The 17561-nt window shown below is 37.7% G+C and overlaps 1 protein-coding gene across 4 annotated transcripts in view; it reads left to right on the top strand.

Annotated features, from left to right (window-relative positions):
* EDIL3 (EGF like repeats and discoidin domains 3) overlaps positions 1-17561 on the top strand; it is a 250484-nt gene that overhangs the window by 159336 nt on the left and 73587 nt on the right. For all 4 annotated transcript variants that reach the window (XM_071801892.1, XM_065860558.2, XM_065860557.2 and 1 more), the window contains one exon: positions 15140-15321. In XM_071801892.1, coding sequence (XP_071657993.1) covers positions 15140-15321 — 182 coding nt within the window. The remainder of the gene's footprint in view (positions 1-15139; positions 15322-17561) is intronic.

Consider the following 17561-nt stretch of genomic DNA (forward strand, 5'->3'; position numbering starts at 1 on the left):
AGGGACCTGGGCGTCCTGGTGGACAACAGGATGACCATGAGCCAGCACTGTGCCCTTGTGGCCAGGAAGACCAATGGCATCCTTGGGTGTATTACAAGGGGGGTGGTCAGTAGGTTGAGAGAGGTTCTCCTTCCCCTCTACTCCGCCCTGGTGAGACCCCATCTGGAATATTGCATCCAGTTCTGGGCCCCTCAGTTCAAGAAGGGCAGGGAACTGCTGGAGAGGGTCCAGCATAGGGCAACAAAGATGATTAAGGGAGTGGAGCACCTCCCTCATGAAGAAAGGCCGGGGGAGCTGGGTCTCTTTAGTTTGGAGGAGACTGAGGGCTGACCTTATTAATGTTTATAAATATATAAAGGGTGAGTGCCATGAGGATGGAGCCAGGCTCTTCTCAGTGGCAAACAATGATAGGACAAGGAGTAATGGGATCAAGCTGGAACACAAGAGGTTCCACTTAAATTTGAGAAAGAACTTCTTCTCAGTGAGGGTAACAGAGCACTGGAACAGGCTGCCCAGGGAGGTTGTGGAGTCTCCTTCCCTGGATACATTCAAACCCGCCTGGACACATTCCTGTGCAACCTCACCTAGGCGTTCCTGCTCCAGCAGGGGGATTGGACTAGATGATCTTTCGAGGACCCTTCCAATCCCAAACAATCCCAAACATACTGTGATACTGTGATACTATTTACATGAATAACATAATGGATTCTTAGCTAAATTGCACTACCATTTAGTGGTAATTTCTTAAGAACACAAAAAAAACCCATCATATTGAATCAGATAGTTCAACAGTCTGTTTGGCTTACCATCATGTCTCTGACTGTGGCAATGACAAACATCATTTAAGGAGAGAATGTAGGCTTGAGTAGTTTTTCTCATTTCCTCCCTTCATGTCTCTCCCAGGTCTTCAGTTCCTGTAGAGATACTAGAGGGTACACCCCTGGTCACCCTCTTTAGTATCGTCTATGGACCTATTATGGCTGAATTTGTCTAATTCCTTTTTGAACCTGTAGATCCTATACCTATTTCTAGAAGGCTCCAGAAGATCACTTCTCACTGTGCAAACAAGTGCTTTCTTTTACATGTGTTAAGCTGATTTCCAGTGAATTTCAGTGGGTGCTCTTTATTTTCAGTAATGTAGATTCGATGAACAGTATTGTATTCATCTTGTCTGTGTTTATGTAAAGTTCAGTAATATCTCTCTTCGACCTCTTCCCCTCCAACCTGAAAAATCCTAAGGTTTTATTCCCCTTTCCTATGATATCTATCTGCTTTGTCCCTTTAATAATTTGAACTGTTGTTCCATATATTTTCTTTAGCTCCACATCTTCTTGGGATGTGGAGACCTGAGCAACGCATGATGTGTGGTCACATCAGAGTTTCATATACCTATGAAGTAATATTCCATGTCTTCTTCTCAATGCCTAACTTTTTATTAGCTTTTTTGGCTGCTACTGCATTTTAAGCCAGTGACTTCAGAGAACCAATAGCAACTCTCAGATTTCTTCTTGCAGTGGTAATGTTCACTTCCACATTCAGTATTGTGTAGCCGTATTTTTGTTTTGGTTTCATAGATGTAGTATCTTCTATTTCTGTACATTGAGATTCATCTGTCACCCTTTGGACCACTCATTCAGTTTTCTATGTCCTTCTGGAGCTGCTAGCATTTGATCAAGAGAGCTTGGTATCTTCAAAGTGAACCGTTTCCCCATTCATACTTTCCTCCAGGTTGATGAGTAAAATTGACTCCAGCGATGATCCTTGAGGGATCTCACTGCCAACATTTCACACTGAAAAGCCACCTCCTATTATTTAATTAGACTTCTGTCTACAGTGGGGCCTTTTCCCCACTCCCTGGCAAGAGCCTTTCATGTTGAACTTTATCATGTGCTTTCTGAAAATCCAGGTGTACTGTTTCCACTGTATTACTTTTATCTCTGCACACACTGTCACCATTGAAGAACTTCATTGTGAGCCAGGACTGCCATTTACAGAAAACGTCTTGTCTCTTTCCCAACAGATTGTCTTTATCCAGGTATTTAGCAATTGTAATTATAGACTTAGTAGTTTACAAAGTGCTGAAGTAGACTGACCTGCCTGTAGTTCCCACAGTGCAACCTAGAGATGTTTTCTGTAGGTGGTGGTGGAGTGCTGATGTGAGTGCAGATCTGTAGTCCCTATATGCAGCTTCTTCATCTAGGCACAATTTCTAAAAACTCTACTTCATAAAAACACTTTACCACTGGAAAAAGCAAGTCATTATTAGATGCTGAAAGAACTCAAAAATTCTTTTGCTTCAATTTTTTAAAATCTCTAGGCTATGCAAGAGGTCCCTAACTTTGTTTTCAGTCTGTATCCTCAGCACAGAGCTTGTAGAGCAAGTAAAGGCCAAAAGTGAATTTTACAACCTTACTATAAAAGTATGAAGAGAGGACTTGCTAATGGAAGTGTATGATAGTCACTTAGCAGTAATGGCACTGTTGAGAAATAGAACATAACATCCAATTTATTTATATTTGATTAGTTCTGATAACCGTTGTTTACACACATGAACCATGTTGACCAGCATGATAACAGAATAATGCACTGATGTTGGCTGAGATGCTACATCAGCATAAAAAGCATGTAATCTCTTTGGACATATCAGCGAATAGGTGGCAATTCTTCCCATTACTGTCTGAAAAGCTGTCTTCTGTTGCATGGAACATAACTAATCGCTTCATTTTCATGTTACATCCTAGGGACTTGAAGACTAACACTTTATTTGAAAAGTTTGCTCCTCTGAAAGTGTTTGTTTGCTCATTAGCTGTTACTGATGCAGATTGGTAAAGATGTTGCCTTTGACATAAAGTATTTTATGTGAAGACATGAAACAAGATAAATCATATTCTTCACCTCAGTGTTTGCAGTACTACATTGGCTACTAACATACTTGGAATCACATTTCAGAAATCAGAGTAATAATAATTAAAATGTTAATAGGTCAATAAAATAAATTTTGTTTTGGTTTGTTTTAAATATGTGAAACAGTCATGGAGATAAATGCCTTCTGTTATTCAGATTTCAAAGCTGAATGGCTCTATAGAATTACCAGGGCCAGGCAAAAATGTGCTAGTCCATTGTGCACTTAGGAGTCACCTGGAAGTTACAGAACCTGTGACTTTTATTTTTCACCTAGTAACAGAGAAAACTGTTTGACTTTGTGTGTTCTCTAAGCATACTGAAATGCAAAATGGGGGGTTGTAAATTCTGTTTTGTGGTTTCATTTTCTATTGCAATGGACTAGAAAGAGGAACACATGATCTGTTACCATGTCTCAGTGGAAGTGCTGATTAAATTCCTTCAATGGGAACAAAAACATTGATTTGGTTTTGCCTGTAGGTTTAGTCTCCAGAACAACAATTAACATGAGTTGCTTTATCACCCTGATCAGGACATGGATTGTAGAAAAAACACTTGAGCTACACAGAGTAAGCAAACAATTTGGTTAGCTGCAGAATTATTGAAAGAGCCAACAGCTAAAATGCGTGAAGCTGAGCTTGTGGTCTGTAGCTACGCGTCCCCCATGTTTTGCTCACCAGCAATCTTCAAACTCCAGCCCATATGAGAGGTTGAATATCTCAAGTCTAAAACACTGTTGCCGTTAAGCTAGAGATTTTTTAATTATAGGTAAAGATCTGAATTAGAGATCTGCAGAGTTTTAAAATTTAAAAAGTCAGTATTCTATACACAGATCTTGCACAACATAGAATTCATTCCAAGTGAAAATCTGCCTCTGTGTGGGAGGGACTGTAGAGGGTACAGGCTTTGCTTGTACTTAAAAGTGACGTTTTAAGAGATGACATAAGGAGAAATAGCTGTTAGTGGGGGAAAAAACTGGGCATGAGCTGGATAGGAGATGAGATGGCAGTAAGAATGTGTATGACAAAAAAAAAAAAGGAGTTCAATACGTTAAAAAAAATGTGTATGTAGTAATATATCTACCATGTCTGTGTAATCTCCAGCTATATGGGTACACTGTAACCTATGCTCTTGGATCACTGAACCCAAGCCATGAGACAGTTAATTGGATAATGAGCTGGGATAAGTGACTGTCCTTCACAATAGTTCCACACAATATGTATGCTCTGTGCAAGTATGACTGAAGTAAATTGATTGTACAAAGCCCAGGTACTTCCAGTTACTTAAGATTTTAGCTCTTCTTCAATCTGTTGTAGTATGTGTTTACACATATGGTCTACCTACATATGCAAAGACAGCATCTTCTTGAAAATGAAGAGTTTCCTTTGGCCTCTATCTTCTCCTGGAAATTAAAATATACAATTAGAAATTCTTCTGCTTTTGAAAATATACTGATTTTCTATGCAGCTGACAGAAAAAATCCTTGTCTGCCAAGCTACTTTCGAGCTGTTAGACACCCAGCATGTACTGGTGCATGTACCGTTCCTCCCCAGAAAGCAGGACTTTGCACTTTCCTTTGTTGAACTTCACGAGTTTCCCATTCAGCACATTTCTCCAGCCTATGAAGGTCCTTCTGGATGGCAGCACTCCCATCTGGTGTACCAACCACTCCTCCTAGATTTGTATCATCTGCCAAGTTGGTGAGGGTGCACTCTGTCCTGGTGTCTGAGCCTTTAATGAACACATTGAACAGAGTTGGCCCCTGTATTGACCCCTGGGATCCACCACCAGTGACATTAAATGTAATACAGACAGAATGGTATTTCTATGGCAAATAGGTTTCTGGGGTTTTATGTGGGTATTTCAATCTGAATAACTTGATAATTCCAATTCCAAAGTCACATTAAACTTATTGTGATCATCATGTTGAAGCCCGAGAAGACGCTGGTTTGCTATTCTACTCCACTCTTCCTTGGCATCTGTTTTTAAAATATTTTTTTCCATAAAGCCCAAATATGTTAACTGTCTAGTAAATCTAGCTTTGCAGAAAAATATATCATCATGTATTTTTGAAGTGACGTGTTTTCAGTGTTTTTAAAACTCATCAGATTCATTTCACTTAATTTTAGCTTCTTGAACCTAGGCACTAAGTTGAAGTTAGTGTTCTAGTCTTGTTCCCTGGTCAGTAGACACACACACACACAAAAAAAGATAATTACATCTGACTTAAACACTTTCTTAATACATGATGGAATAACGGAAATAATGATTTAGAGTTGCCTGTTTCCTCCCACAGATGATGGAAAGAGCCTAAGCAGCTACTTCAGGGTAGATGAGTAACTCTCAGATGGGTCACTTGGATTGCATCCCTTATGTTTGCTTTGTTTGGGTAGATATTTCTTAATATAAACACTTCGGAATAATATCCTTTTTATAATGAAAAGTTATATTGACAAGGGAAGATAAGGGGATATTAAAAAAAAGTGTATGTGCAGATTTATGTTTAAAATACACCACGCAGTCACAAGTATAACATCATATTTTACCACACTGCTGTAGTAATGAAAGACTTCTTTTACTGCACATATACAAAGATAACTTTCTGGATCTTCTTTCTGAATTTTTTCCACTCTAATAAAAGTCCATGACCTTTAAATTATTTCTGTATTTTTAACAGGGCTTCAAGGCCTGATCCTTAAAGCTGCTTTACATGAATATGTTATACCTACATCAAATGGCTTCCAGGAACAAGATCTAAATGCCAATATCTAAATTTCCAGTTATTAAAAAGTTAGACATATTGTAGAAGAAGATGGCAACAGCTTAGAGACCATATGAACTGCTGTTTCTGTGTAGTAGATTAAGTAACAGTCATTTGCATGCAGTTTGTGTCCAGTACTATGGATATAGCTCATATTTAGCATATCACTTCAGCACTATGTTGTAGGATATTGCCATCTTTTTCCTTCTTGCTGAAGAACATGTATTCCATTATAATGCAGAATTCATATTAGCACTGCTAGTAGTTTTTAAACTATTTCAATGAATACATCTTGTAATGAGTAAGACTGTCATTTCTAGGAAGAGTTGCTGTTCTTATGGGAAAAAAGAAAAAAATAAAACAACAACACGCCAAACCACAAAGACAGAAAGAATGTCTCTAGGCAGCAAAATGAGATTTGCCACTTGAAAAGCTCATACTCCTGGCAAATGAACATTCTCATTGTCAGGCTGGCTTGCAGGAATGCTAATTAGATTGATGTTGTAATCCCACTGATTTCCGTTGTAGACCTGCTAGAAAAAAAGCAGATTGTCTTTCAGTGTAACTGAAAGTTTTACTTCCAAGGGAAAGTTTGGGTTTGTTGTATTTTGCGTGGTTTTAGTTGTTTTTTTTTTTTCAAAGTTGCTTTTTGGAACAGGCAGATTTTGAGAAGAAGAAATCGTAAATACAAATGTCATGAGCTCCCTTCAAATAGGCAATAGTTGGTTAGCACTTAAAAAAAAAGTGGTATCATCATCTGATTCCTGTAACTAATTCAGAGAATCAGGCAGAGCTTCAAAAGAGTCAGCTGCTCAGAATTCAAATATTTCACCTCCTGATAAGATTTAACAAAAGTTAAGGAAATCTGTGAGATTTCCTGTTCAACTAAAACCTCTGAAATTTGAATTCCCACCAGCCAGCATGACTGTGAGTGTGCATTTGTGTCATCAGGCCACTCCAATTGAGAGGCAGAATATGATCTTTCCAAGTAGTGAACCCCATTCTGCAACACTGGTATGAATATTCTTGAGCTTGTACTTTTCTTTTTTTTTTCTTTTTTTCACCTGGGAGTGCTGACAGCCTCTGGAAATTAAAATATTAATAGATGAATTTAGGGAGAAGAGAGGATACACTATACTACAATGCATTTACCACATAGGTAAGGTTTTTATCTGTGTTACATGCTCCACAAACAAACAACTACATGTCACCGAAGACAGATGAATGTAAATATTAAAACCAGGAACTCTGAAAACAAGTTGTGTCTGGCTATCCTGAAATCTGGCTGAAATTTCTCGGAACACTGTGTCTCATTAACATATTTCCTAGCATAGCTGGTAAGCTGCTGAGTTTTCTTGTATTCTTCCAAGAAATAGTTCAATACCAAAGGAGGGGAGAAGTACACAGATTGCACAGGGTTCATCACTAGCAAATTAAAAAATATTCTTTTTAAAACCACTGGTGTTACTAATTTCATTTTCACATGTCCAGGTTATGCTTAAATTGTTAATTGGCTGTTCTGTCTGTCATTTACAACAAGCTAGAAGTAAAGGAGGTAATTAATAAATCTAGAACAGTACAAATCTCTACCCACAGCTACCCAAGTCCAGATACACCAAAAAGTCTTGTGACTGGTAAACAGAACTTGTAATTACATATTTTTTCAAGTCATTGCAACCTAAGATAATCATAGTAGTCAGTTACTCCTATGCAGCAGTTAGAGGCTGTGGTTTCTGTGTCTACCATTCCTTGAGCATGGAAGCATGACCGCATTAGTTATTTTGTAGTGCAACTTGAAAGCTCCTATGGCTTTAACTTATATAATATGAATTTAGTTTAATTCGTGTGTGGAATTTTTTCAGTGTTAGTCCATAATTTCTGCATTATTCAGATTAATTTTACTAGTGTTTAAGTGGCTATAAGCTATTTAAAACTGGTTAGTGTTGCTACCCAAACATGATAGAAATGTTATTTTTCACAGTGTCACCTTGAAATGTAAAAATCATTTTTCACACAAAGATTAATACTATTACATTTGAGAACTCAGCAGAGGATTTTGAGAAACTAAACTCCTTACTGCAATATAATTTAATCTTAAAAAAAAATAAATCATAATTGCTGCTTGAAAGCAAAATAAAAGTAGTGAGTATCAGTGAAGTGTTTAATGCTTTAACTTGAATAATGGTATAAACTTAGAGGAAGCGTTTTGTGTTTGATAGTTAGACAATGGTGCTTCTCCTTTCTGAAGTCACCATGGACTGATAGTGGTTTTCTGCTCTGGTTGTAAATTCACCATGTGGTACATCATGATCAAGGTTCAGCTGATCATTTTTCTGAGTTCTAAACTGCCCCCTGGATTTTAAATTGTGCCTCCAGTTAGTGCAGTAACACATACAGCAAGGGCAGCTGTGCTCCTTCACACTTTGTGCTGTGTGCTTCGTACAAATTGTGATTATTTGGCATCCCCAGGTAGAAAAGAAAATAGGAGAGGACATAGATAACACTAAAGACTATTTTAAGAAGAAGACATTCTTGTCCACGTTCATAGAGTCAGGACAAGAAATAAATGGAATAAGAAAAATTCAAGTTGGATTTCAATCAAACACCAAATAGCATTGTTGAATGTTCACTACTGGAGCTTTTCAAAAAATGCATTCAGCAAATATTTGTCAGGAATGCTGTGGCTACGATATAGATGGCATGTCTTGGGACAGAGACCTTTCCAGATCATTTGAAGCTGTGGTTTTCTCTGATAGGGATCTTCAGAGAGCATGTCTTCATTCTGGAAGTTGTCTTCCCAGGCCATTTCCATTAAAAGCATTTTGAACGTCCCTAGAGATGCTGTCAATAACGTTAATGTGATGGAGTTCGGCACAAAACATAGCAGCAAGAATCACTCGAGGGGAAAATACTAAAAAAAAGTGATTTTTTTCTGATTACAGCTCTGCAGATATGAGAGTGTATCTGTACTCTTGTTTTTGAGCATAAGAATAACCATGGCTGGTCCAATGATAGTAAAATAGTCCTGACTTAGACAGTGATCTGAAGTGAATCCTTAATGAATGAATGTAAGAAAGGGGATGAGCACTAAGTTATGGTTGTCTCATTGTATTTTCCCAGCTTCCAGCAGCCTTCAGTTTAGGGAGTTTCTAAATCAGAACGTGTATCTTCCTTTAACTTTATTCCTGTTGGATAGGTCCCCTCTTCAGCTGTGTTCCATGTTGCAGTTCCCCTGTGCTTTTTGTGGGGAATTTACAATCCTGTCCTTTCTACTCAAAGAGCAGAATAGAGAAATCGCCAAACGAGAACTAAGCAAATCAGTCCTGAATGACAACCCTCCATTTCAAACACAGCACTATATAAAAAAGACCTAATCTGCTTTCAGCATCCGAGCCTTTGTCTCCATATGTTCCTGTGCTACACTGAATGTATAAGTCTTTGCAGACCTGCTCAGTGTAGAAAATCCCTCTGGATGACCATCAGAGGAATCTGAATCCCACCCTGGGGACTGCAAGGCCAGTGGGGGAACATGCTTATAGGCAGAGAGCTAAAGTCTCTGTGTCAAGGAACAAGAAGAAATGGGAGACTGAAGCACAGATTGCATGCTGGGGAGTTTATTCTTGTATAAGCATTAATTACTGCAATACCAGAGGTCATCTGTAACCCCATTGAGAAATGGTGAACCTGGCAACTGGGGACTATTGTGTCGCTGAAACCATTATAGAGTCCGCTGACACCTTTAGTAGGAATGGAAGCTGTGTCTCCCAGTGACCCCTCTGCCAAAGCATTTTACATAATACTTGTAAAGAGAGGATTTTATCATTATCGTGTCATGGCTGTGAAACAGCAAGGCCTACAGGAGCAACACTTTGTACATTGCATATGGGTAGGCACTTCAGTAGCAGACTGCTAAATGATTGTCTGTATCAATCGATCTAGCTCCTATAAAAACAAATTTATTGTTAGCTGAAGAGACCTCTCCTTGTCAGAACAAGCTGGGCAGGGATGTGTGGATGGCAGGAGGAACAAGAAGAAGAAATAGGAGGCTGAAGCCTAGATTGCATGTTGGAGGGCTCATGTATATATTAGCATTAATTATTGCAATATCAGAGGTCATCTGTAGTTCCATTGTCAGAGTTTGTGTTCAGCACAATTACCATGCTATGCTAAGTACAGCCACAGCAATCTCATTCCAGAAAATGAGGTGCTTGGAGAAAGACAGGATTGCAGATGTCTAAAGCAGATTTGTTTTCTGCACGCCTTCAATTTTGCATCTGTTTGTTTTGGTGATGTTAGCTAGAGACAAAGCAAGAGAGGAAATGAAAGCTATATATTCATGCTGCAAATCAGGCGTGTTTCATTGTCAATAACAAGAAATCTTTTTCTTCTATTTGCAGAGGCATAATCCTCACATATTCAAGCAATTTTTAGAACATTTGGAGATTTTGCTTAATTTGTGGGCTGACATAAGTGTAGAAGTCCCAATTAGATACAGTCAAGTAGCATGTTTCCTCATTGCTTTCTGCTTATTATATCCTACTGTAGTAATTCCTTATCTTAAAATGGTTTGTCCTTCCCCTATTAGAGGGGGAATACGTGACTTATTTCCCTATTCTAATTTAATTGTGAGGAGTTATCAATGTAAGACACAGTAAGCCAGATGCCGTCTTCTTCTCTTTCCTTTTGCACAGATATTTTGTTCAGCTGGAGGGATTTATTGTTGTAAGAGACAAGGCTGGAAAGAAGTACTCATATTTTGCCTAAGGAGATATATGATCGATCTCCATACACTTTTCTACAAGTGAAATCTGGACTAACGATCATTTGCTTTGTGATGCAAAATGGTACATAACATTTCAGATCTAGTTAAGTTTAAGACTATAAAAGAAGCCTTCAAGGCAGTTTTATAACCATGCCATCTTCACATGAGTTGGTGGGGGTTCTTAGGAGAACTGAAAAGATGTAAATGAATTTTTACTTTTCCTGTGTTGTTGATTTTTCCCATCCTTCATTGGATCCATTCCCAGTCATGTAGCTTATTGGCACACCTTTGCAATCGGTCATCTTCATGAACAATGGGGCATTGTGGGCATAGGTTTGTGTTTGATGAGAGCAAGATAAGCATCTTTCATTTAGTGCGTACCAATTGCCACTGTAGGATTAAAACCAATATTGCTTGATTAAGTATTTTGCTATATAATGCCACTGTAATAACAGCTTCAGATGACAAAACCTTCCTTGTGAATCTGTATCATGAACCTTTCAAGCAGCTTTTTAATTGCTGGTTTTTGGGGCTTTTTTTTACTTTCTTGCATCAAGCTGATTGCCATATCCCAGCATGTCAGCATTAACTAATACAAATGGTTTTCTGTTTAATGACTGATGTTGACCAGACTGAATTGTACAGTCACTGTAGTGAAATTATTACTCCCTTGGAGACTGCAGTTTACCAAGCTGGCATGACTTTTGTCAAATGAACCATGGATTTAATAGAAGCAGATGTATAACAACAAAATATAATACATCTTTTACTTGTTCTGCAAAATATGTATCCCAGTTTTATTTAAAAGACAGTCTCCAAAATCTACATTTGCTTATTTCCTTCATTGCTAGTAATCAATGGCATATCACAGCCATTAAGCACTAAAGAAAAAAAAAAAAAAAGGATCTCTTAATATCTTAACTTGATGAAAAGTATTTTTTGTGTCTCAAATTGAATATCTTGTACAGATGCCAGTCTCTAACCAGCCCTTTACTAATGTAAGATGTTTGGTGGAACCAGAGGCAGATCATTCAGCTGAGACTTTTCAAGAAAAGTAAATTTATTGGGATTTTAGACAGTAATAGCCCCATTAGAACTTTTGTAAAGAGAACATATGACTCACAAGTCTATTGGAGTATTTGGAAGAAATTAATGAGCATATGGCTAAGGAAAGTCCATTTACTGTGCAGTATTTGACTATCCAACAATGTGTTCAACTATTTTCTTTCAACAGATAAAAGTAAATGGAAAGGTTTTCTTGTAGAATAATGTCCAGTTAAAAGTAATGAACAAAAGAATGGGTAAATCTGCAGTTTTAAAAGTGGAAGGAGATTACTCAGAGAGTCCTAACAAATCTTCTGCTGAAGTCCAGGCTGTTTGATAAATGAGAAAGACAGCAAAATGTTCTGATAATTTAAGAAATCTACCTGGCAATATTAAAATAGACTGAAGAGTGTAAAAAAAATTTTGAAACGAAGATTGACCTGGCTGTGCAATAGAAGATTAAATACAATGTGGTCAAGTTCAAGTTAAGACTACTAAAACCAAAAAGCCCTCATGATGCACATGGAGTTATCTTAACTCTCAGGAAGAGAGAGTCCTGCGTGGGCTTCCTCAAGGCCCATCTGCCAGACCTGTACTTAGGAAATTGCTCAGTTCATCAGAACTGCTATGGTCAGACCAAGATTGCATTGCAAATTCTGTCATGTGGACCTGCAAGCAGGTCTCAAGCAGGATTAAGCTTTAACTTAATCCAAGCTAACCACCTCATGAATTATGGCCTTCAGGGTGTTGAAAAAAGATCCTCTAAAGACAGATCTCAATGGCTTGTACATATATTATGTTGTAAGGATAATATTGCTTAGAAATTATTATCCAGTCTCATATTTTCTACGCATCTCACGTCATTATGCTTGAACTGAACACCAAAGTGGAAACTATCCTTAATGTTGTAGTTTTAATTTTCAGGAGTAGTGGTAAATTTTGTGTTTAAATCACATCAAAAAACTGACAAACATGACAACCAAGACTGGAACTGCAATTAAAATAAGAAGCCTGTACAATGAAATACTTATTCCCAAAGGTAAAGATTTGCTTTGCATTTCAAGAATAATCCTCCTAAAGCTAAGGTAGATATGTCTGACCATATATGGTCACAACTGACAAAGTAGAGTTAAGTGCTGTACTTGGTAATTTAACTGCCTCCAATGCAGAAAGGAAAATTCACCTTTCTCCTGTAAGGAATTCACACGTATTTCAAACACCATTTACTGTATCTCAAGCACATTAAACAGAGGCTGATAAGCAAAAAAAAAACGGACATCCACATCCCTTCCAAGTCTGCCAAAGCTGGGATATTTATAGGAGATCAAGGGTCATCAAATACATGTTCTTCTTGTCTACTGAAGCCAAATACCATTAGCTGGACCCCAGTCAAAACTGGCCCTGACACATGGTGGGACCCTGACTTCATGCACATATTTTTTTCCGTTAGGTCACTGAATAATACTAGCAGGGCTGGCAGGTGTCCTTGTCCCTGTTCTCACGATGAAAGAAGTATATATATACAGAATATAGCTGTATGTTCCACGTACATATTAAAACACCTGCCATGCCTCCACTTCAGCTCCTCTTGGAAACCTCTCTTCTGTTTTCTCACATCTTTATTTTTAAATACTTATCAATCTATACCAGCTGTTAAGAGCAGTTAATCTCATGATGAGCTGGAATCAGTCCTGTATGTACATGTGTGAGTTTGTGAGTCACACACACATACAGACAAACTCATGTGCACTTCCTTGTTATGAAACATCAAAGATATTTTCTTAAGTACATGTAAGAAACTTTCAAAAATATGCAGTTTTCTTAGTAGAGTAGTATACCTCTGGCTTGCAAGCAAATATGGCAGTTTATACACTGAAGGAATTTATTCTGATTAGATGAAAAGATTTCATAACAGAGCTGAGATTTGAACAGATCTTTCAATCTATAAATAACACATGATAACACAATGAAAAATAACATTTTTCCAACATACGTGGGGTTTTTTAATACATCCTATATTGTGCCTGCCTATGCTGTTGACAAATGATTTGTTTTCTGGCACTACTACACAGCTGGCACAACAGCAAGGGAGATCCGTGTTTTGTTATATTTTGTATATCATTAAAAGAGTTATTGGTCAAGTGCTGAATGCTCTGCCTTTATTGTTGGGTGCTACATTACGCAGAAAAGTAGAACTGGGGCTTTAGATTCTAGCTGAGTTTCATGGACAGTTAAAAATGTGGATGAAATTATCAGATGTTGCAAATCAGTCAGTTTCAATGGGGCCAGGATTTCATTTAGAATCATAGAAGCGTTTAAACGTATCCTTAAATTAAACCTCTTTTTACATTTAAGAAGTAGCACACTTGAAATCCAGCTGTGTGTGGGTTTTAGTTTCTTTTTCAGTGCACAAGCATGTGCTGGTCCATGGCCCTTGCTCCATAAACAACTTAAAACTGAAATTCTGTTTGTGTTTTTCTCAGTTATCAGTGACACACAATACCCAGAGACTATATCGCAATGACTCCCAGCAATCTCTCTGCCTCAGCTTCTGCTTAAAGAAGCAAATTGCACTGGTCACTTTTTATTTTCTGTTTCTTTAAGTTAACAAGGAATTAAATTATTGGTGACTTTGTGCCCATGTGGTGTAAGGTTTTCATAGCAGTACCATTTCGGAGTTCATTCTCTAGTACTGCTTAAGGTGAAACACTGCCAGGTGTCTGAGGAAACCTAAAGTGTAAGTAAATGCCTGCTCTATCCTGTTGTGTTCAAAATTGCTGAATGGCAGTTGACCCACAAAGCAGATCTTTTTGGCAGCTGCTACAGTATTTCCTGTTCTCTTCATACTCTGCATCAAAATTGAGCTGAGAAAAAATATTTATTTCAAAGGGTCTGGGGTATTCAGTAGTGTTCAAAAGACTGGCAATCATTTACTTACGATGAATTTTCAACTTTTTCTCTGTTTGGATGGCTCATAATAATTTGCTGCACTTGTTCCTGTACTCATATGGAGTAGCTTCAGAAAACAATGTATACAGAAATGTCTGGACTTTAAAAAAAGATTACATCTGCGAGTATTTCAGGTGAATAAATGGATGATGAATGTCACACATGAAATTTTGAACATTTGAACATTACAATTGAATATATACTGTGTGGTTTGCTTATTAGATGTAAAAGACCCTTAACTATTTTTAATGTAACTGAACAATATCATGTGTCTAATTTCATATTTGTGAAGATAACTGCAATAACAATAGATGGTATATTGGCTAAATGCTAACCTCTATTGCAAGAGCAGCGATACGATACTTTGCAGCAATTACAGAATTTTAAATTCGCATTTAGCAACTATTTCAATATTTGAATCTAAGGATAATTTTCTTTCATCATATCTGTAAAGACAAACTCACAACTCTTCAGATAATACAAAGAAATGAAAGCTTAAACTATTTCATTAATTTTGCAATGGGAATAGTTACTTACAAGCATAATTTTTGTACTTTTTATTATTTCTGAAAAAAAAATGCTACTCAAGTGTTTTAAATCTCTTCTAATAACACATTTGACACAACATTTTGGATCTATTTGCACGCTATTTGCAATTACAGCCACTTAGAAGATTCGATCATTTCAGTTGCATTAATTTATTTACTTGTTTCCATTCACAGGATGCTCTGGCCCACTAGGGATAGAAGGAGGAATTGTGTCAAACCAACAAATTACTGCATCATCCACTCATCGAGCTCTTTTTGGACTCCAGAAATGGTACCCATACTATGCACGACTTAATAAGAAGGGTCTTGTGAATGCTTGGACTGCTGCAGAAAATGACAGATGGCCATGGATTCAGGTAACAGATGGAGCCGAGGAGGAAAAAAAATCTCCTTGACTCAATTGCCAGAGTCGCTTAAGAGACTGATAAAGACAAGTGGTAAACTAACAGCTAGGTTCTTATTCACTGTCAGAAGTGCAGTCTAGACTAAAAGAGACTATTTAGTTACAAAACAATAATCATCTCAACTTTCTAAATGCACAAATTTAAAAAAAAAAAAAAGAAAAAGTATGCATATGTTCCATTGTGTCTCTAAACCATGGAAGCAAATTTGTAAAGACTCTTTTCAATGAAGCTGTTTTCCACATATGTTACATTTGTTAATTAGGTTCTTAGTAGCATTTCACAGCAGTATCTCATGGTGGAGATACTTTGACACATGCAGCCTTCCTTGGGCATCATTCTAGAGTGCTTTAATGTGATTTTGGCTGTAGGAATAGTTTGTCCTCCATTCTGAGCTGTCCTGGGCATACAGGTTAAGCATTGTGTGAATACGTTGGAAATAACAGGAACTTTTTTAGTTAAAGTTGAAATAACTGGTAGTTCACCCACATCCATGGGGCTGAAAATACACACTTATTTTTTCACTTCCACTCAAGGGTGTTATTGCTAGAATGATTCAAATGGCAGTGCCTACTTTTGTGGACTGGATTTCTTTGTACCCAGCAAATTACTTTGATAAAAGTAATGAAGCTATAGCTCACTACATTTATGGTCTTTTCATGATATGTGAATTGGGCTAAGCTTTAGCGTTTTCAGCTGTTAGTTAATAAAGGTGATGTTAGATATGTATGGGATGACCTCTTGTACTGATCAGTGCAATCAACATGTGAAGGCAGTTCTTCCCACCCAATGAACAACCACAGGAGCAGCAAAAGATGGTACTTGAGCATCTTGTCTATCAGCGCTAAGTTGAACCATCCGTCTGTCCCTTGGGTGTGTCAGACACGCTCTTCTTGGAGTTACCTTCATGTACATGGCACAATTTGTGTTTATATTCAAGTTTTTGTACTGACTGTTATTTGTGAGTTTTCTGAGCAGTTGCCATATGTTTGGGGAAAAAGTGAGCAGGTTTACCCGTTCATTTTTCTAGTCTGGAAAGCAGGCACAAAACGCTGTTTGATTAAGTTTTCTGAAACTGGTGTGGTGAGAGTGCTGGGTTTTGTCAGTTCTGAAAAATGAAGCCAATGTTGCTGTTTGTTATTCACTGCAGAGTGAAAACACAATGGCCCTTCAATGCATCTTAAGTCAGTTTTATTCCATAAACAGCAGAGGGATTAGGTAGTCTGTAAAACTTATACATTGAAGAACTGGCAAGAATAATGCTAAGGGACTTGGGCATGATTATTTTCACAGGAGTGAAAGTTACTAATGTAACTTTAATGGATAAAGAAAAAGTCTGTGTTACAGTACTTTGTGGACTGCATTAAAGTGTGAGCTTTATTAAATGAGCTGGAGAAAAAAATCAAAACCATTTAGCACTGGCCCCCTAGATGTGTCTTTACCAGGCGATGAACGGGATGGGGATGGATAATGGTCTGCTTCCACATTTGTGCTTGTCAGAGCCACCACCTGCCATGGTGGCAGCCGTGCAGGTTTCTACCCAGACCAGAGGTAATTCTGCCTTGGACTTTGCTCCCAGGGAAGTCTTCCCTTTGCTCTTACCTGGAAGCAAGGACAAACAAATGGAGGAAACGTGTCCACAAATCTCAGCCCAAGGTACCATATTTGAACAACTTTTCTTTTTAGGAGTTAATGAACTAGGTAATGCAAATTCCATGCAGGTTATTCTGTAATTTTGACAGCCACAGTATGTAAGGACTTTTCTAGAAGCTAATTAAGTGATATGATCAATGTGTACTAAACACCTAGCATTCCCTTCTTTTTCTTCTCATTTTTCTTTGAAAATAAATTTTGGTCTATAATTTTCACAAAACTTTCCAAGTATTCTATTTTTCTTTTTAGTTCAGACTAAAAATAAAAATACTCTGTAATTTAAAACCAGAAGTTTGAATCTTGAGAGAACTTTTTTGTCCCCCCCTTTTCTGAAGACTTTTCTCCTTAGAGCACCTGGGAACAGAAAATCTAAACGTGTCAGGGAGATGATACTTGTAGAGAAAAACTGCTTTTTAGCCTTCTGCAGAAACCCTGATTTGATTTGGCAAGGATACAGACCTCCACAAACTCAGACTTTATGCACTGCATAGCAGTTCTTTACATCAGTGCACTGCCTTGTTCTTCAAGCATGAAATGCGCTC

This window comes from Patagioenas fasciata, chromosome Z, assembly GCF_037038585.1.
Source record: "Patagioenas fasciata isolate bPatFas1 chromosome Z, bPatFas1.hap1, whole genome shotgun sequence".
Lineage (NCBI taxonomy): Eukaryota > Metazoa > Chordata > Aves > Columbiformes > Columbidae > Patagioenas > Patagioenas fasciata.